The following is a 20,760-nucleotide window of genomic DNA, read 5'->3' as shown; positions in this document are numbered from 1 at the left end:
ATTAGTCCTTTATTTAAACTTCGAAGTAAGTATGAATTTGAATAGCATCTTTGCATTGAAAACATCTTCAACACTTCCAGGATTATAATTTTGAGTGTACTTTGTTTTATATTATAGTGAAAATGCCTCGTGTAAAAGCAGCTCAGGCTGGAAGACAGGGCCCTGCAAAGAGACGTCTTGCAGAACATTTTGCAGCTGGGGAGATAATCACTGATATGACCAAAAAGGAATGGAAACTGGGGTCTCCCGTTGGCCAAGGCGGCTTTGGTTGCATATATCTTGGTGAGTATACCTCTACTTCTGATTGTCAGTCCAAAGATTTACAAGTTTGTTATAAACGTATTTTCTTAATTGCAGACTTTTACAGGATGCTCCTAATAGTCTGCATCAACGTAATATTATTAGGCAAAAATGCCTCTCTGACATGTGAGTGGAGAAGACGGTTGATGAATCACAGTAGAAATAGAGGATAAAACATCTCTAACATTGCCACTAGTGAGCATAGGCTTTAGATTTCTTAGATATTCTATATGATGTTAATCTCCTTTAAGACTCAGAGATAGCCATATCTTTCTTTCTGCACCTCCACCCAATTAGGATATAGTCCCTTTGTTTTAGTGTAATTTGGAGGTTTTTCATATCTTTAATAGGTATGGATATTTCTTCTTTCTATGCAACCTTAATAGTCATCATGGTGGAATTTAGGAGAATGACCTAGAAATTGTATATTAAGTCTGAAATGTGCTATTTAATTAGCACATTATTTAAATTTTAAGGGACCCACTGTGGAACCCTGAGATACTGTAAGTTAGCTAATTTGTTCATTTGAAAAATATTTTACCTGATTGCTTCTAAAGCTGTTTCTCTCAGAACGTTAGTATTGATACAGTGCGTTTAATGATTGCTTTTGATATTTCTCTCTGACTTTTATATTATATATTCTTACTCCTTCTCTAATCTTTATTTAATTATTAAATTTCTGTATGAGGTTTATAAAATTTTGTTTTTAGTAGTGAACCTTTCTTGTGAGCAATGTCTTCCTCACAATACTAATGTTAATACTAGATTAGCATCACGTGAAAACTTGTTAGAAGTGCACACTCTTGGGTGCCATCCTAGACCCACGAATCAGCAGCTGTAGGGAGAAGGTGTAGCTGTGTGTTTGAAAAAGCCCTGCAGGGGGTGCAGGTAGATGCCTGGGAAAGTTTGAGAACCACTGATGTAGATGAAAGAGCAGCTGTTCTTGGTCAAGAGGGGTCTAACTCAACCAGGACCAATGAGTTGTAGTTGGTCAGCTGCAGTCTCTAGATATATGTTCATGGAACATAATTTGAAAACCAGCACTTTACTGTATTTTATAAATACAGTTTCTCTAGATCAGTGGCACCTGTCTTAGGGGAAATAGATTGATTCTTTAGTTTTGTTCAGAACCAAACCCATCCCAGTGATCTAGACTATTTGACTTAAACTGAAAGCCTTCATAAGGTTAGTAGCTATACTAGCCGGGTCTATATTTTTGACCTTGTAATTTAGAGATGGCAATTCTGTAAGCTCACTCTAGTGCAGAATGTGTATACTGAAGACTTCCCATATTAGGAATGGGAACTTGTCTTAAAGCAAGTAAATTCTTCACTTTGTGTTAGTTAAGTTGCTTTTGTAACCTTTGGCAAATTTGCAGCTTGCTTTGCATGTGTGCTAGATGTTTTATCTATATTGGTATTTCTCATCAGAAAGTGCCATCTGATAGTAAATTTAATATCCAATGGTTTGACAGATTTCTGTAATAAAGCTTTCACTTTTTAAAAACTAGATTGATCTGGAAAAGGAGTTTTCTTCAGTATTGTGGCTTTATCTCTCTGTGCCCACTGACATCAAAACAGCCATTTTCAAGATCATCAGCAGTTTCTGCTCACTGATGGTTTTCTGCTAAAAGATTGCTTTTTTGTTTAGATACTTCCTACAGTGTTTGGTACGGTTTACCTTTCCTCCTCATGAACTTTGCTTCCATTGTCTTTCATAATATGTACTTTCACCTTTAGTTTTCCTCCTGCCTCTTGATGTGCTAAGTCATCTTTGTAGGCACCTCTGTGCTCTCTAGCTCCTTTTCTCAGCTCACTTTTCCTTCTGTGTAGTCTCTTTGAGTGATCTCATTGAATCTCTTGGCTTCTGTTGTCTCTTTTTGTTGATTTCCATATCTATTATTAGTAACCAAGGACTCGGTCCCTTGAGTCCAGGCCCATAGCCAGTGACCTACAAGGGATCTCTGTTTGGATGACCCACAGGCATGTCTAAAATTTATATCATCCTTTTCCATCTTTTGATTTCAGGATCAGGAGAGGATAATCTGATTGAATGACACCCCTCAAGCCAGACACTGGAAAGCATTCTCAAGTGTTATTACACTGATATTCCTGGCGTTTCCCCTGGTGTTGTTGCTTCAGCTGTGAGACTTCTCAGATACATTCATTTCTCCCTCTCTTGCTGGTCCTACCTGGGTTCAGGTCATTTTCATGTCTTGTCTGGATTCTCACGGTAGCAGTGAATTTTCTCTGCTCAGCCCTGCCCCCTTGCATCCTGTTATTCACATTGTGGCTTGAGTGATCTCCTCTATTTATTACCCTTCTCTGATGGCTCCCCCGGGGACCTCAGGGTGAAGTGCCAGACTTTGAGAATGGCATCCCAGACCTTCCACGTAGTCTGGTCCCTATGTTAACTTTTTCCTTCATCCCTTTTATTTCCTCAGAATCTGTCTTTGACTATCATGCTGCCCGTTGCCTCTTCATCTTTGTGATGTTTCTTTTGCTTTATTTGTCCAAAGCTGAGCTTAGGGCAGGTGTTATCTGATTATAATGCTCCTCTGTTAACCCTTTCGTAATATATTTCATGCTGCACTGAAATTACTTTTGTTTTTCCCAGAATAAATATGTCCTCCTTGACAGTTAGACAACTCTTCCTATTGTTTCCTGGTATCTGGCATATTTTTCAGTATATGTTGTTTGAATGAATTATCAAACTTCCCTTTTCCCCTTTCCTCATTTAATCATGCAGTATTACTGGGATACTATCCTCACTGTAACACTTTGTGCATTAAATGTTTATTTTAAAAAATTTAACTTTGCTCTGTTGTTAATTCAGCATCTGGGTGATGTAGTCATCACAGCAGTACTGTTTCTTAAGGAGCTCAGACTTACTCTTTTGCCCATTTAGCCGTTTTTATGATTTGGTGTTCCTTCTGTCTTCCGAAGTGTTGTAGCTACAGCCTTTTCACAGTACTGCTGCTTTCCAGCTGATGGGCGTTTTCTCCGTTTCCTTTGCCTGTCTCTCTTCATCTCTTCAGCTTCTTATGTGAGAAGGCCTTAGGACCCAGTCCTGGGATTTCTTCTTTCCTCTGTCTACACTCATTCCCTAGGGGCCCTTCCAGTTTCTTGACTTTAAATGAATAGCATTTCTGTGTTGATGACTCTCAAATTTCTTTATCCAACTTGGACCACTCTTCTGAACTCAAGACTTGTACGTCAGCTGCCTGTTTAACACCTGAACTTGGATGTTTAATAAGCATCTCAAACTTAAGACACCCCAAAACACCAGCTCCTCCTGCAGTTTTCTGTCATGGCAAGTAGCAACTTCCTCTTTCCGGTTGCTCAGGCCAAAAACCTGGAGTCATCCTGACCTCTCCCCTCTGACCCCCCCTTACCCTCTGTATCTAATACATCAGCAAATCTTGTTGGCTCTTTAAAAACATGTCCACAGTCCGACCACTTACCACCGCCTCGTGTGCTCCTGCTCTGGTTCGCGCTGCGCCATTCCTCACCCAGAGGATTCTGATAGCTCACTTCACTCTGCTCTGCTCTTACTGTCCGCCCTCCATTCTCCACAAAGCCACTTGCAGAATTCTTTAGAAAATCAGTCTGAGCTTACCATTTCTCTTCTCAGAACCTTCCAGTGGCTCGCCATCTCATTGATAGCCACAGCTCTGGGTCACCTGTCTTTGTATTTGTTCTCGGCTGCTTTTCTGATCTGTACCCTGTTACTTTGCACCACACTTGTTCTTCTCTGGCACATGTAGGCCTTTGCACTGGACTGCCTGGAATGTTCTCCCAGCTTATTTCCATGGCCCCATCCCTCACTGTCTCCAGACCACTGCTTCAGTGACACCCTATCACTGAGGTTCCTCTTACTAACTTGCAACTCTCTATCTTCCTTTCCTGCTTAATTTTTCTTTCTCTTGTACTTACTGCCATCAAACACACTTTATATTTTAATCGTTGTCTGTGTCCAACTACTGAAATGTTAGCATCATAAAAGTAGAGATTGTTTGCTCCTGTTCATTGCTAAATCAATTTCTTAGACACTGATATGTAATAGTTACCTGGTAAAAAATATGTGTTTAATGAGTATGGGAAACTTTATTTTCCTAATTCAGCATTTAAGGGCAACTCTGCTGCTTATTTGTACAAAATAATATGACAGCCACATTAAAATTACACTGGATGGCATTTCAAAGGTCTAGTGCCAGTCTACTGAACCATTGTTCTAGAGAAGTTATCTTTACCCCAAACGAGTGCTTTTTAGAACTTTAGCTCCCTTTCTTCTTACCTTCCTACCTAATGCTACTTCTTAAAAGGATTCCCTAGTTTGTTAAAATTTAAGAAATTGTATCAGTTATCATCCTCTTGGGAATTCAGAGCATATATTAGCATATCAAAGATCATGAGTACTTTTGAATTAAAGAAATCTTTAACTCAGTTTTCTATACTTAATTGATGATCACATTGAAGATAGCAGCAATTGTAAGATGCCTTCTAATTTCAGACATGTTAAATTGTGGGAAAAAAGTCTTAAAATTGATGAAATATGCAGTAATGATATCCTGAGACACATATTTGGGAACTGAAATTTATTCTATCAAGAGATTATAGATATACAGATCTAAATATTAATAAAGGGCTAGTAATAGGCTATAATAGTGCTACTTCTGTTCTGATATTATACATGTCACTTTTTCAAACAGCTGATATGAATTCTTCAAAATCCGTGGGCAGCGACGCACCCTGTGTTGTGAAAGTGGTAAGGAAAGCCTCTCACTGATGTCTCTTCTCCGCTGATTTGGTTGTTGTATTTATTTTGTAAAACATTCTTTTTAATAACTAGAATTAATTAAACCATAAGGTACTGCATTTTAAATAATGTTTCATAATTATTAAATGAGAAAAACATAGTTTTATAGTTTTAAATTATTTGAATTCAAAAATTCTCTCCCCTCTCTTTTGAGTTTGAGTGGCAATAGTATTTGTGGAGAAAATTCATGAAAGCCTGGAGGTTTGCAGGTGTGGAATAAAAATATTCAGCTCATTCTTTTTGTTTCAGCTATATTTATAATAGACGAGATGCTTTTTTTACATCCTTTTATATACTTTAGTGAACTTTATTGTATTTTGTCATGCATTTACTTCTGAACTTACACTTGGTCAGTTTTTGTTTTCATTTCCCGTTATCTTTCCTTCCCCTTTTATTTTAGTAAATATAGTTATTTATTTGTGGTCACTTTGAAACTTCTTTTTGCTACACTGACGTTGAAATTAGTTTGTAATGAGTAAAGGTAGACAATATCTTGTCTAACACAGACATACTCTGAATAGCCAGGTCAATTTATATATTGGCACGAACAAGCATTTTAACTACAATTTGTTAGTAAGTGAGGTTGTGTGCATCTTTTTGCTTACCAACATTTGTAACTCCCCTCTCAAAATTCTTTATTATGTATGAAGAACATGTTTTTGTCAAATAGAAGTAACAGGGTCTGTTATTTGGGCAAATTACCACAAAGTCCCCCAGCGCTGCTTTTTTTCCCTAAAGGCTATAGATTTCTGGAATTAGAATTACCTCAAGGTTTTTTGACTTGTTTTATTTTACTCTCTTTTTTTAAAAAAAAGAATATATTTGATCCCGTTTGAGTTAATAACACTTTCGGATCTGAACTGCTTTTGTGATTGTTTTCACCAAGTTTTTATTCACATGTAGTTTTTATAAGGAAATAGATATGAAATAAACAATTTGAATCCTTTTTGACAAGTGCATATGCCTGTATAATCCTACCTCTGTTAAAATACAGAGTATTTCTATCGCTCCCAAAAGACTCCTAGTGTCATTTTCTGATCAGTGTGGAGGAAACCACTTGTCCGAGCTCCCTTCCTCCCTGTGGAGTGTTTCCAGAATGTCCTATACATGGTATTTACGCGGTGTGTTCTGTTTCGTCTCTTGACTGCTTGTGCTCAGCATAGTGTTTTGAAGGCTCGGGTATATTGTTGGCATCTCAGTTGTCTGGTCAGTCTTCATGTTGTAGTGTTATATGGTAGCCGTATTAGAGTTAGTTTCTGTTTCCTGTTGATAGACATTTGGATTGTTTCCAGTTTGGGGCTCTTAGGAATAGCCCTTCTGTGAATACTGTGGTCACTGTTTTTCTTGGATCAGTACCTAGAATTACTGGTTTATAGGGAAGGTGCATGTTTAAATTTATAAGAAAGTACTAGCCAGATTTCCAAAGTGGTTGTTACTGTTTTATACAGCCACCAGTAACACGTGAGAATTCTGGCTGTTCTGTGTCCCCTTTAGCACTTGAAATTGTCAGCTATGTTGTTGGTTTGTTGTGACCGTGATATCAGAAGTTTAGTAGTGACTCATAGTTTTAGCTTATATTTACTTGCTGACTGGTTTTGAGCACTTCTTCGTTAGGATTATTGACAATTGTTATATTCTCCTTTGTGGAGCCTCTTCAGTCTTTTGTGGTCTACTGGCACCGCCCTCCCCCCTCCTTTTTTAATAACTCAGTTTTGCTTTTTATAATTCAGTGTAAGAGTTATTCTGTATACAAGTCCTTTCTTAAATATATGTGTTGTAAATCTTTTCTCCTACTTTGTAGTTTGCCTGTTTATTTTGAATACTTTTTCTGCATCTTTTGAGATGAATCATAGGATTTTTTTCTTTTATTTTGTTAATGTGGCATTTATATTGATTGATATTTGAATAGTAAACTGACTTTGTATTCTTAACATACACTCCAGTCAGTTACGGTTGTATTATGCTTTTTGCATAATGCTGGAATTGATGTGCTAATATTGCATTAAGGGTTTGTGCATCTTTGTTCAGGAGGGATATCAGTTGTTAATTCTTCCTAGTACTTCTGCAGTGAGAGCGTTTGGGTCGGTGTCAGGCTTCCTGGCGCGCTGAGCTTGGCCTCCCCTCCTGGCCCTGCGGCATCTCAGGTGTCCTGTCCTGGGGCTCATTTGCTTGTCTTCTGTCCTGTAGAAGTCACAGTCCTCTACTGCCTGTTTTGTCTGATGTCTGAGAATAGTAATTTTCCTGTGTTTTGTCCAGTGTTCATATTTGTTTATTGTGAGAGGGCTAATTGGATCCCAGCTATTCCGTCATGCCCGTGAGTGGAAGCAATGTGGGTAACTTTAAAGTGGGTGTGATTGGTTTGTGTCCCCTGCCATTTCACTTTTCTTTATGCCTTTTCATTTTGGATTTTTCTTCTTTCTTGTGTATTAAATTCCTTTGAAATACTTAGTTTGCTGCTATATCAGAGGAACAAAAGTTTGTACTATTAAATTGGGTCATTTGCATGGAATTTGCATGGAATATTATCTGCATTTGTCTTTGATACGACAAATTAAAATATTAAAATCTATGGGTAAGATTAGTTTCTTCTTAGGATCTTTAAATAGTTTGCACTGTGGAAAGAAAGCAAGTCCCCTTAGGAACTTGTCATAATAGTGAGGTTCAGAAAATGCGATTACCTCTGACCACTTGGCATCTGTTTCACCTGAACGGTTATTTCTGGGTCTTGGAGGAAAGTGCCTGAGCCGTGGCTTGTAGGTGGGGCTGCTGTGTAACCGTGTCTTTTTTTGTTCTGTATAACTTTGGCTTCTTTAAATTATGTTTTATTTTAGACTTATAATATTCTTCTTCATTATGAGTAGTTCTAAGAATTTTATTTGTTATTCAGTATCTTTTTCGCTTACAGAATTATGAAAGAAAATGTATAGAAACAAGTATTTCCTAACTGCGTAAGGTAGCAAATTACACTTCTGAGTTAAAAGCCATTTGTTATCAGCCCTAGTTAGTACTCTGTGTCTCCTGTCTCCTAATTTAGTTCTACTCCCATTAGCCTATATTACGTCTTCTCTTTGTAATTAGGACGATAATAAATATTCAGCTGATTTCTCTCTTGCATTTAATATTTCAGTAACATTTTCAATGTCCTGGTTTGTCTGTGATCCTGGAAGAATGCCATAAGCAAAATAATGTTGACTTTTTCTGTTTTCCTCTCTAAGAGGTGGTTTAGTGACTGCCGTTGGTCGTTTCTTCCCTCATACCTGTCTTTCCTGATCTCCTTTAAACCCCTGTAGCCCCGTTGTGTATATTTCCATTTGTTTTACAATTTGACTTGCTCATATCCTTCTCATGGCACTATTGTTCTAGTTTTTTATGTGTTAATTTTATCTCCCTAACTAGATTTTAAGGACCTTGTTTTAAAGTTTATGTCACCTTTAAATGTCTGTTTTATCCTTTTCAAAAGTTTTTGGCCATAATTGCTTACACCTTGCAGCTTGCTGATTCACCTGTTTCTGCTCTTGTCTTTTCAGCGTAGGCCTGTCTGTGATTTGTCTTCACTGGTGCTAGGCAGCGCCATAGCTCTGTTCATTACTTATCTGCAGTTCTTTTATTCTCATAGAGCTTTGTAGAAGTCAAAATGGTTCATCAGATACAAACATGTGAAATGATTATCACCTCTTTCCAGTATTAAGATCAGAACTGTTTATAAACATTTGCTGTTTAAACATCAGGAGCTATTAAATATCATTTTTTTCAAAGAACAAGTACTATTCTTTAGGGAAGCTTCATAATTAATTACCAGAAAAAGCAAGATATAAAACTCTAATATAGAGGTAACTTTATAAGATAGCTATATATAGAAAGAAAATATAATATTTCCAAAATTTTCTAAAGTGAATTGATATTTTATCTTTAGAGAAAGGAAAAAGATTAAGAAATAATCAAAGACAAAGTGATTTTTAATGTGAAATTAGACTTAATAATTTAATAGCATATCAAATCAAAAAGTGGTTCTCAGCTCTAGTTACATAGGATGATTACAATCTCCAAGTGCAGGGCTGGGTTATTGGCATTTTTAGTAAAGTCTCCTCAAGAAATTCTGTTGTACATCAAGGTTGAGAGCCGCTGGTGGGGTCTGGCGCCTAGAGCACCGTAGTTCTCTTCAGTGGGATCCTGTGCGCATGCTCCTGCTTACCTTTGCCTGGGGACCCTTTTATTCACGGGGGCACCAGGTTCCCTGTGCTTTTGGTAGGGTTTCCATCTCCCTATGGAAAACTGATTAGAACATTTGATTACTGCACTCACAGTGTTAACGGGTATGCACAGGAGCTCCAAATACTAATCCACGCATTTCTTACATTTGGTCTTGAAGTGAAGTTACGACTAACATATTTAAGATAGATGTTTAGGTATATACTAGGTATAGTCTCTGTCCTCTTCAGTGACCGTGTCTGGTTCTGTTTAGGACCTTAATCCTTATTGACTTACAGGGACAGTCTTGGAGTCATGGTGCTGGGTCACCAGTGATGGTGAACTTGTATTCTCTGCCTCTGGATAACTGAGAGACATTCTCTGTATTTTATTTCAGGAAAGGAAATGTGTAGAGAGAAATGGTAACTTGGTTTTGTGTGTGTGTGTTTTTTTAAATACGTATTTATTTGCATGGGGTCTTAGTTGTGGCCCTCAGGCTCTTTTCTTGTGGCAGGCAGGTTTCTCTGTGGTTGTGGTGTGTGGGCTTAGTTGCCTTTCGGCATGTGGGATCTTAGTTACCTGACCAGGGATTGAACCCATGTCCCCTGCATTGAAAGGTGGATTCTTAACCACTGGACCACCAGGGAAGTCCCTCCTTTTGTGTTTCCTTGTTAATAGATTGTATAATGGATTACTTCCTTCAGTCCCCCTTTGTGGTCATGTCAGTGAGCTAGTAGCAGAACTGGGGGTAGAGGTCAGGCTTTAGGATCTTATATTCTAACAGTTCTGTATGTTACAGTCTGTTTCCAGCATGTACTGATAGGTATCTGTAGTCCGAAGTTCTCTGGAAAGAAGTTGAAGACTGATGTTTAATTTCCCACACTGATGTTATGAGAAGTGACCTGAATTTTCAATTCATATATCATAATTTTTTGGTAGGAAGGAGAAACTTTATACAGCTTCATTTTTAAATGGCAGCCAGTTGCTTTTAGATGGTGCCGTTGAAATATATCACATTTTAATTTTTTTTCTGTTGTCATCTTCATTTTGACACTTAGAAGTCTTAAAGAAACGTTTAGTGATATTCTAGTTAAAATGTCAGTCCCAATTTCTTTTCTAAATCTTGGCTATTATAGAGTTGGCAAAGTATTTTAGATTTGAAGTATGTTAATAAAATTTTTAGTTATGAGTTAAGGTATTTTCTTCAACAGAAATAGCTAGCTTTGGCTGGAGTGCAATGCCAAGGAAGTAGGTCCTTTATTTTGTTATAATGGAATTTTATTGAATTAGAAAAAAGGATGAAATGAGATCAAAGAGTCTTTATTGTAATGGGACTTTCAATATAATAGCTTGATTTATATAGGTTGATTCTTATTATTATAAGTTTAATAAATTATTGCCTGAAGGATAGCTTGAAAATTAAAGTTGATATGACATAGGTTGAAACTGAATAAATCAGAATTTTATACAGATGGTAATAAGCCAGGAATGTGTCTTAGGAAACTCCTTTCAAACCTGAGTTATGAGCTACTCTGAAAGTTAGCCTTTGGAGAGTAACTTCCCAAAATTCCTCTCCTGAATTTCCATTTCTTACACTGAGTCTGTTGCTCCTGCTGCAGGCCTGTTCTCAGCCGTGGGCTCTCAGCATTCACAAGTGTCTGTCTAGCTCCCACTGCTGCAAGGGAAGGAACTACAGGTTATGGCAAAACTTGCGGTTGTGAATCCACAAGGTAGTGATTTGGCACACCTTAGTATATTGGTTAGTTTCTACTTCTTAAGACGTGGTATACAACCCTTGTATACCATTCTCTCCCAAAGCTTGCCTGTAACAAATAAGGCTAGCTTATTTTCCGATTCTGATCCCAGTGTTATATATGTTGCTCTTTTGGTGTGGAATACTTATTCTTAGTGGCTGCTGCCTGACTCTTTGCATATTGTCTAATCAATCTTCCCGGAAGTACTTTAACTAGGGATTTCTGTTCTTCTGAATAACAGGAAGTCTGAGATACTAAACTGTGTATTTAGAGTAGTTTTGTTTAAACTTTAAGGAGCAAAATTAACTTCTCTGACAGTGAGAGTATCTTGAATAAAGAAAAAGTGAACATATATTAAGTATTAGCATATTTGTGGAGATCTACGTATTTCTACAAATTTTCTCTCAGATAAGGTAGTAGACTTCTCTTAGCGCTTCTTCTAATGCTCCGCTGACCCTGAAACTCCAGTTACACAGACATTCTGTCTGAAATAACTTTCTTCTTGAACTTCTCCAAAGGAAAGCAGCCCTAGAATTAGTTTAGAAATATTAGCCTCCTTATTTGAAAATCTGATACTTTTCAAAACTTTTCAGCCTCTTAATAATTAAGATAATATCAACGTAAACTATCAAACATTAAATAAATACTGATCAGTTTTATTAGACAAAATTTACTGTTTAGAAAGTTCACAAAATTATGTTTCCCACTATCCCAGATTTATTTATTTAGACAAAACTCCCAACAAGCTGATGCTGATGTTGCTTATTTTTCAAGTACTTTTTTGTGAATATAAGCCTCTTTACAAATAATTTTAACTGTTCATATCCCTTAAAATATGAAATGAGTATAGTTCACTAACGTTGGTGGAAAACAGTGCTTGTTGAGCCTCGTTTCCCTCTGAACTTTAAATTATCATGCGGGCAATAAATTGTAGGGTTCCCTCTTTGAGAGTCTTAGGATCGGTGTCAACAAAGGATCTAGTCACGTGGACATGCTTGCTCTGGGGTTCCAGAACACTTGTCTTTGTGATAAGATTGGTTTCCTGCCAGTTTTGATGTGAGATATAGCTGTAATGAGAAACAGGAAAGGAATGGGATTTTGCCACTAATGGGTTAAATCAGGTGTTGAAACTTTTGTTAAATCTCAGAAATAATCTTGTAGCTCCTTGGTGAAACAGTTAACATGGTTGCTGATCTTTGCTTAAGAGAAAGTTTAATAATGGTTGAAAATAAGGTTAACAATTTTTCTTAAATTTCTGCAAAGATTAAGCTGTATATCTGATTTTGTATAGTTTACCACATGTAGAAATGAACCTTGAGAAATACAGGAGAGAAATACAAGACTTATGGAATCTACTGAGACTATCTGAAACATTTCCAAGCGTTTTACTTAATCTCAAACATAGTTTATAAACTGAAATATCAAAATCATATTGTTGGAAGAGGGCTTCCTAGGTGGCTCAGATGGTAAAGAATCGGCCTACAATGCGGGAAACCCAGGTTCGGTTCCTGGGTTGGGAAGATCCCCTGAAGAAGGGAATGGCTACCCACTCTAATGTTCTTGCCTGAAGAATTCCACGGACAGGGGAGCCTGGTGGGGGAATAGTCCATGGAGTCGCAAAGAGTTTGGAAAGAAAATTGATTTATTAGTGTTTTTGAAGGTTCATTGAAAATTACTCAGTAATTTTAACTGCTGTGTGTACTAATGAACTCTTTTATTTTAAGGAACCCAGTGATAATGGACCTCTTTTTACTGAATTAAAGTTCTACCAGCGAGCTGCCAAACCAGAACAAAGTAAGAAATACAGTACACATGTGTTTGCACTTTTAAAATTAGCACTGGTTTTGTTTTTTTGTTTTAAGCCAAGATTAGAGCACTATGGTTTTGTTATTTTTTTACTTTATAGATAGACTGTATTTAAATGAGATTTGTGTGAAAGAATTTTGATCTCTTAATGGATTTGTTATGATAAGATTTCACTTATATTGATAATACAGAGTTAATAAATAATATATGATTTAGGACATAGTGTTAAAAAACTGAGGATTAGCCCTAATCCATGAGAATGGCTCAGGGATCTCCAAATCTGCTTTTGAGTGTTTTCCTAAGTTCTGGAGACTATGAATTGCAGGGTTGCCATCACGATGCACTAGAACAGGCCGCCAAGGGAGAGGGCAAGATCTCTGCAGCTCCCCTGACCCTGCCTGTCCTCCTGTTCCATCCCCTCTGCAGATCCAGGGAGTCTCCTGGTAGGCTGGTATTGGGTTTGGGAATCTCTCTAGAGGCTCTGTCTCTCCTCGAGCTTGATTTCCTGACGGAGGACCTTTAGAATGAGGTAAAAAGTAAGACTCTGTGGAAACAAGTAGACACTTAGGTAATTGGAGATATTAATCTTAATTGCAGTACTGTGGTTTGACTTCTTAAAAAAATGTCTTGTAGATTTTTCATTTTAAAGACAACATTTAGGGCAGGATAGCACAATTTTGTAGGTTAATAAAAATGTTTCAGTTGTAAAGTACTTTCATTTATTGGTTATTATGTACTGTTCACTTATTTTTTGTGAATTAAGGTGGAATCTTACACATTCTGTTCTTGAAGATATAAAAACCTGCTTATGTATAACAGAACTGAAATCACAAGCGTGTGTTTTAACTTGTAGTTCAGAAATGGATTCGTACCCATAAACTGAAGTACCTGGGTGTCCCTAAGTACTGGGGGTCTGGTCTACATGACAAAAATGGAAAAAGGTAAAAACATGCGTGTTTTGTTTTTCTCCTTCCATTTTGAGCATTTATTGTTCAGTTTATGTAGTCGAGAATTATGTACAGAGCACCTGTCTCAGTGCTGCCTGGCCTTCACCTGCGTTGTGTGGAGTGTCTTCTGCCGAGATGAGCAAGGTGTTCGCCCTCGTCTGGGGGGCTTGTCCCAAGTGGTAGCAGCTGCCTGGAACCCAGCTGACGAGTAGGAACACAAAGCCAAACGTGCCTGCCTTATTTTTTTCCCCTTAATAACGAACAAGCAAAGAGAAAACTTCATGTTGCGTATGTCAAAGGGAGCCCTCGGGCTTTCAATATGGCATTTCCTGTTAGAAACATCAGTATAATCTGCCCACCTTGATGAGGTTTCAGTCTAGCTGATGAGAAAAAGCAAACTTGTTTGAAACAACCAGAGGCCAGTTTAAGTGCCAAATTGTGTAATTCTGCCTCGTGTGTGTCTTAGGAATTCAGAGAGGAGAGGACATTGCTGGCAGAGTTGAGTTGGAGGAAACCTCCAATGCTTTTGATGCATAATTTGACACTAAAAAATATTTGATTGAATGAATAGAGTGTCATTCAGGAGTGCTGGTAGCTGAGATTTGGAGAGTCGATTTGGTTGGAACTGGGGTGTACTGGTTAGGATGCTCTCAGCCGCAGGTAAAGATAAAACTGACTCAGCTCTCTTTAAGTCACCCATCACGTGCTCGGGTTACTTTACCTTGGCTTTGTTCTCTGTTAATTCTCCATTGTGCAGTCTCACAGTGACTGCCCGTTTCTAGACTTCGCATGCAAACAGTCCCCCATGCAAACAGCAGAAAATAGGGTTGCTTCTCGTGAGTTTCAGTTTCCTGGCAGGGAAGCCATTCCCAGGGGTCTTGTGGCCGATGTCCCTCCGTGTTTTCTTTGTTGGAGTTTTATCAGTGATCATTCTTAAACCAGCCACTGGCAAGGGCAAGGTGGCCACAGCGATGAGTCGGGGGAAAGGATAGAGAGCCTGAACCCCAGCGGGGCTCCGCCGGACACGACGGAGATCAGAGGAGCTGCTGGTGGGCAGCCAGCACTCTGCATTGGGACGTTCCGATCTGGAACCCAGGCACCTCCCAGGGAGCCCGGCAACTCTGGGGAATGGCCAGATAACATTTTGTTATAGTTTTGCTGGGACAGGCTTCTGTAGTTTTCATGAAATTTTTTAGAGAAGTAGTGTAGAGCGTACCAGAGGCAGACCCTTGGTTTCACATCTGTGTTTGCCTTAAGATGGTGTGACTGGGTACGCTCCTCCTGTCTGCCTGTGGCACCACATGGGTGAAGCGGAGTCAGGCCTCCCCACGTAATAAGAGCATTAAATGTGAAGCTGTCAGAATATGTGTAAGTGTTGGCTTAACTGTCACAGGGGTCTTTAATCTCTCAGATATTAAGAACTGCTGGTTTAGAAAAGCCCTGCAGACAAGGAATAGCATCTGAAGCGGGGAGTGACCTGAACACAGGGGCAGAGTAGGCTTCTGGCCTTGGGGGTGGCCTTGTGGCCATCTTTCTTCAACAAAGAAAGGGTGATTGTACACATACGAGGAAGAGAAGAAAATGACTTGGAGAAAGAGGCTGAGGCAGGTAATGAAGACACAGATGAAAGGGCTGTTTGGAGCCTGTGTGCGGTAGGTGGCTGGAAGCTACTGCAGGTGCTTAAACAAAGAACAGACACGTTTGAGGTACAGCTGACCTCCCATTGACTCCTGGTGACCTTACCACTGAACCCGTGTCTTCTGTGACATAGAGTTGGCTGCAGATATCTTGTAAATGGGCAGGTTCATCACCTGTAAGGTAGTGATTTACTTTTTAGGTTGAAGCTTTTAAGAAATAATCATTTTAGTTCTTACAAAAGTAAAAGTAAGACTCCTTCCCACCCTCCTCCCCTGCCAGAAATCCTTACTTCCTCCTGTAACTCATCTGAAGTGATGTGAATATAGTGCTTAGCACAGTGTTAGGCTCGTAAAAATGTTAGCTGCTATCGTTATTAAATCATTTATGCTGATTTATAGATTGCCATTATTTGCATTGTTTTATTCAAGTCCCCAGGAAAGTATACATCAGTGGTTTTACTTGAGAGAAGTTACTTGGAGGTACCTTTTCTTTTAGTGCTCAGTGGTAGAAATAATTTTGTGGAAGAACGTGGTAGAGATTTCTGTGCAGTGTACAGAATCTTGCTTCATTTGATGTGGATAGTTCAGACATGGTGAGAAGATGGAGGGATTGTTGAGAATAGTGGTGGGGTGATCTGTGAATAAAAACAGAGCCCCACGTCCTGTGATGTGTTGATAGATCTCCAACGGAATTAAACCACGTGTGCTTCAGCTCCCTTTCAGAGTGTCAGCAGAGGCTGTAGTTTTGTTGCCTACGTGTTATTTTATAATAATTACACAATCACATCACTTATTTGTAAAAAAACAAACACATCCATGTGTCCTTGGTTTCCTCCCTCACCTCTCAAAACCTGTTGTACAGAGGAAATCAGGAAGCCAGCATTTCTGTTCCCTCTTTGTTATGTTTGAGGTTGGGGTACTGAAGGTCTTAGAAAAATGAAGGCATTTTGCCACTGACTAATTACATGACGTTGGACAAATAACTTTGCCTCTACAAATGTTAATTATTTTATTAAAAGATGTTTAGAAGGATCTCTAATTCTTTTCCAGTTCAAGAATAGGTAGAATTTTGGATTTTTTATTTGGCGTATTGCCTTTTAACTGTTAGCTCTTCCTTTCCCTGTAGAATTGTCATACTGTGTTTTTATCTTAGAAATCTAAAATATGTAAGTGAGATTTTTGTGTCCTACTTATGTTTGTTTATTTTGATATATTTAGTGTGGTGGTCAAAGACGTAGATTCACCACTTCCTAAAGGAGAAATTGCTAATGATCAGTTTTCTTCTGCTATAAAACGGGGCTCATGGGGGTGCCTGCCTCATCAGGGTGATGGGAGGTTTAAATGCACTGACATTAATACATCTAAAGTATTAGAATAGGGCCTTTCTCATATTTCAGTAAATGCCAGCTGCTGTTGTTACAGTGATTATTAATCTTATTCCCATTAGAAGATAGCTTGATAGATTTTGAGTGTTTGATACATCTTGGTTTTTTTATTGATTTATTGAATGGTTTAACTAGACAGCTCAGAATGTGGAAAACTCTGTAAAGGTAAAAGTGGTTCACAGAGCAAAAGATGAGCCAGTCGCTGCGGCGAGGCGATGCTTTTCAGTGCCCTGAAGTGTGCTGTGTGCTGGATGCACAGTACACGGAAACACACGCGTAGTTACTGAAGTGTAGAGTTGGGTGCTGGAGAAGACCCTCCCTAGAAAGCATGAGGCCCTGCTGTCTCGTTTGACACCTACGGAAATTGGGGCCCAAACAAGAAAAGTGACTCGGCCAAGGTGACAGAGTTGGTTTTGTGGCAAAACTGAAAATCTTTATGTTTTTCTGGGACATTTACTGTTCCCCAAATCTTATCTGTTGAGTACTTGGTATACAATTCTTTTATACCATTTAAGCAGTTTTATTGCATTTAACTATTATTACAGCATCTCTTGACAGTCTTGAATTTAACAGAATGTTAATACTGCTAAAATGTCCCTTAAAAATAGAGAACAGTCACGGACAGGAAGTTAATATCCAGAAGCATAAATGAACTTTAACTATGACAAAAATCAGTGATATCAGTCTCACTCAGATTATTTATCTTTATTATCTTTACCGTAAAGCGTCTGTTGTCTTCTATCTGGGTGTTTTTTCCTTGCATTGAATGCTGTCTCATGTGACTTGTTGAGACCAGGAGGCCCCTAAGATAAAAGGCAGAATCAGGACAGCTCTTGCAGCTCTTGAGATTTTTCATTGGAAGAACTAGTTTCAGATGTCTTTCTTTCCTTTTGCTTTCTACTTTCTTACTAAACATTGCCTTGGAAAAAATTAGTTTGAAAGGAGAGTGCTCATGGCAAAGTAGGTTTTCCTGAGTTACATTTTGTTCATTGACTTTTCTTGTTTGTCTTTAGTTACAGGTTTATGATAATAGATCGCTTTGGGAGTGACCTTCAGAAAATATATGAAGCAAATGCCAAAAGATTTTCTCGGAAAACTGTCTTGCAGCTAAGCTTAAGAATTGTATGTGAGCTACATTCTTCTCGTTTTTAATCCAGTAAGGCTAGTTGTGTTGACGCTTGGTCCTCTGCTGGTTGGTGTCAGGTACTGCATTAATTTATTGTATATGATGCTTTCATAGCTGGATATTCTGGAATATATTCATGAGCATGAGTATGTACATGGAGATATCAAGGCCTCAAATCTTCTTCTCAGCTACAAGAATCCTGACCAGGTAGCTTTATAACTTTAATTTCTACTGTTTAAAACCTATTGTTTGAAAACAAATACAGTTGCCATGAACTTTTGAACCCATGCAGAAGTTTTACTTTTTGAAGTAGATATGGTAATAATAATATTTCTTCTTGACACTTTTATCTAGTTAACATTCTACATTTTTGATGCGATTTGTTGGCACTTTATCAAGTTGGCTATTTTGCCCTAAATAATATTCAGAAGAAGTACTTGTGATACAAAATGAATTTCAAATAGCTATTTGGGGGTGGAAGCTTAAAATTACATAGTGCATCAATGAATTATGTTTGCCTGTCTGCTTTGTCATTTTTTTTATTTCCTTTGTTCAAGAAATCCATCAAATGTAGGTGTTCTGTTACTTGGAAAATTTGGTCTTTAACATGTTGATTATTGAAATCAATTGGTTTACAGAAATATCTTAGCTGTCTAAATTTGTATAGGGTTTGGAATTCAAATATGCATTTTTAAAGCTTATTACATTCACTTTGTAATTTTCACTTTTTAAGGAAAAGAGAAAAGCTGATGTTATTATACCTGTATTTGGCTCAATTTAATTGGAGTTAGAGGGGTTTATAGTTTTCTTGAAGCTGACTCCATGATTTTGGTAAGAGTCAGGTTTAGTTGAAGTCATAGTTGGGCCTCTGTATTTAATCCATTTTATGTATGTCTCACTTCTTAACTTGAGCTTATATAAGAAAGGGATACTTAGGTATTTTAGGTTTGTTAAGTCAACATACTGTACTTATTTCTTCCTTGTCTTAGGCCTGACTTTGACTTCCCCTTGTTCAGCTTCCCCTTTCTCCTTTGGCTCCCCTTTCTTTTCCCGTCCTCCCCTTCCCTCTCTCTGTTACGGTGGCTGTAAGGACCTCTGTAGGTTCCCCAGAAGGAAGTTGCTGGTTAGAGCAGGCTAATGGAGCAATTCTAAAGGCAGCCACAGAATTCCCAGCCAACTTACTTTATTTGCATTTAGGTCAAAAATAAGCAAGCACACAAACAATACACAGCTAAGAACCTGAATGGTAAGGATTCCGTTAATTGAAGTCAACCAGACTTATATAATAAATACAAATATAATTTCTTTTTACAGTTGACTAAAACATGCTGCCTTTTGTTCAGGTGGAAATATTTTTGCAGCTTGGTTGTCCTTTGGGCATACGCTTTGGATGGGATAATTTTTTTAGTATTAGATGTATGTGCTCAATCCAGACCCATATTTTTACTTCACTTCCCTCCTGTGACCAGATGCATACATCTGCGAGACAGTTACCCGGAGTTGGAGATGTAATATGTGGCTCTGGAACAGAGTAAAGCCAGATTTATTAGCTTTGTATGCTAATCAGATGTACATGTACATGCCCATAGATGTGTGTATGCATTATATTAAAATTTAGTTTTAATTATGAAGACTTGACTTTAACATATAATATTTAAATGTACCTAAGAGCGTCATCTAAAAGTTCTTCAGGTCATCGTTATAATCTTGAAACTATTTCTATGAAGTGAGTTGACACTTGATCACCCTACGAGTAAAGAGCAAGAACTAGCACGCGGCGTGTCCGCTGAGTTAGCGCATGCTCGCAGTGTGGCAGGTGCTCCGCGGCCAGTATTGATGGTCTACTCTGCTCAGCTTCCTTTTCGATGCCTTGAGAAAAAGTGTATGATTTATGATCCGTGCTCAAATGGAGGAGACAAGATTATTAGGAGTAAAGCGCATACTTGCGTAAGGAAGTCAGGTGGTATTATCTGCACTGTAGCTACATGGTCATTTAATGTTTTTCTTTAAATAAAAGGCACTTCAGACTTAAGTACCTGGTGTTGTTCGCGTGCTGATCAAATTTGTGTGGGGTGTCGTAGTGTGGCTTTGTGGGTGATCTGCCCTCCAGTGACAGTGTTCTGGTTCTGAGCTTTGCAGGCTTTAATTTGTCTCGGTGCTTGGACGTTTATAGGTGTACTTGGTAGACTATGGCCTTGCTTATCGATACTGCCCAGAAGGCACTCATAAAGAATACAAAGAAGACCCCAAAAGATGTCATGACGGCACGATTGAATTCACCAGCATCGATGCGCACAACGGTGTGGGTACGTCCGAGGCACCTGCCCTAGAGCTGCGGCCCCAGCGCTTTCCGCTGAGCCCCTGCGTGGCTCTTCTTCATCGGCGTCAGGAGATAAGCGGACGGGTCAGAACTGAGGAGGCAGGATAGGGCCGGGGAGGAAGGGAGCGCTTAGGCTCCTGCATTTGAGGAGCAGGGCACCTGTGTTCTCCCCGTCTTCCTCTCACCCTTCAGAGGTCATGACGGGCTGGTGGCAGAAGTAGTTTGGTCAGCTGCCGTGAGGCTTCTTTTGCTTTTCTTTAGCTTAATTGGAATGCTAGGGCCTTCCCCCGTAAAGGTCTGTGATTTCTTATGCAGCTACAACTTTGTAACCAGTAGACTTTGTCACCCATTCAGCTGGACTGTTTCTTCACCTGTCATTTCTTTTTTTTTTTCTGTGTCCAACTCTGGAGGAGCTAAAACCCCCAGTTTTCTGGGCCTCTTAATAGCTTGCGGCATTTTTAATATCTTCACATTTTCCA

The 20,760-nt window shown here is 38.6% G+C and overlaps 1 protein-coding gene across 7 annotated transcripts in view; it reads left to right on the top strand.

The window, feature by feature from the left end:
• The window catches only part of VRK1 (VRK serine/threonine kinase 1), a 78,357-nt gene that overhangs the window by 32,761 nt on the left and 24,836 nt on the right, over positions 1 to 20,760 (top strand). For all 7 annotated transcript variants that reach the window (XM_043490112.1, XM_043490114.1, XM_043490109.1 and 4 more), the window contains 7 exons: positions 118 to 282; positions 5,012 to 5,067; positions 12,785 to 12,854; positions 13,720 to 13,807; positions 17,849 to 17,957; positions 18,076 to 18,168; positions 20,135 to 20,267. In XM_043490112.1, the coding sequence (XP_043346047.1) occupies positions 123 to 282; positions 5,012 to 5,067; positions 12,785 to 12,854; positions 13,720 to 13,807; positions 17,849 to 17,957; positions 18,076 to 18,168; positions 20,135 to 20,267 (709 nt within the window). In that variant the 5' untranslated portion in view covers positions 118 to 122. The remainder of the gene's footprint in view (positions 1 to 117; positions 283 to 5,011; positions 5,068 to 12,784; positions 12,855 to 13,719; positions 13,808 to 17,848; positions 17,958 to 18,075; positions 18,169 to 20,134; positions 20,268 to 20,760) is intronic.

This window comes from Cervus canadensis, chromosome 17, assembly GCF_019320065.1.
Source record: "Cervus canadensis isolate Bull #8, Minnesota chromosome 17, ASM1932006v1, whole genome shotgun sequence".
NCBI lineage: Eukaryota > Metazoa > Chordata > Mammalia > Artiodactyla > Cervidae > Cervus > Cervus canadensis.
The sequence above is the reverse complement of the archived record's forward strand: the minus strand, read 5'-3'. Positions and strand labels throughout refer to the sequence as shown.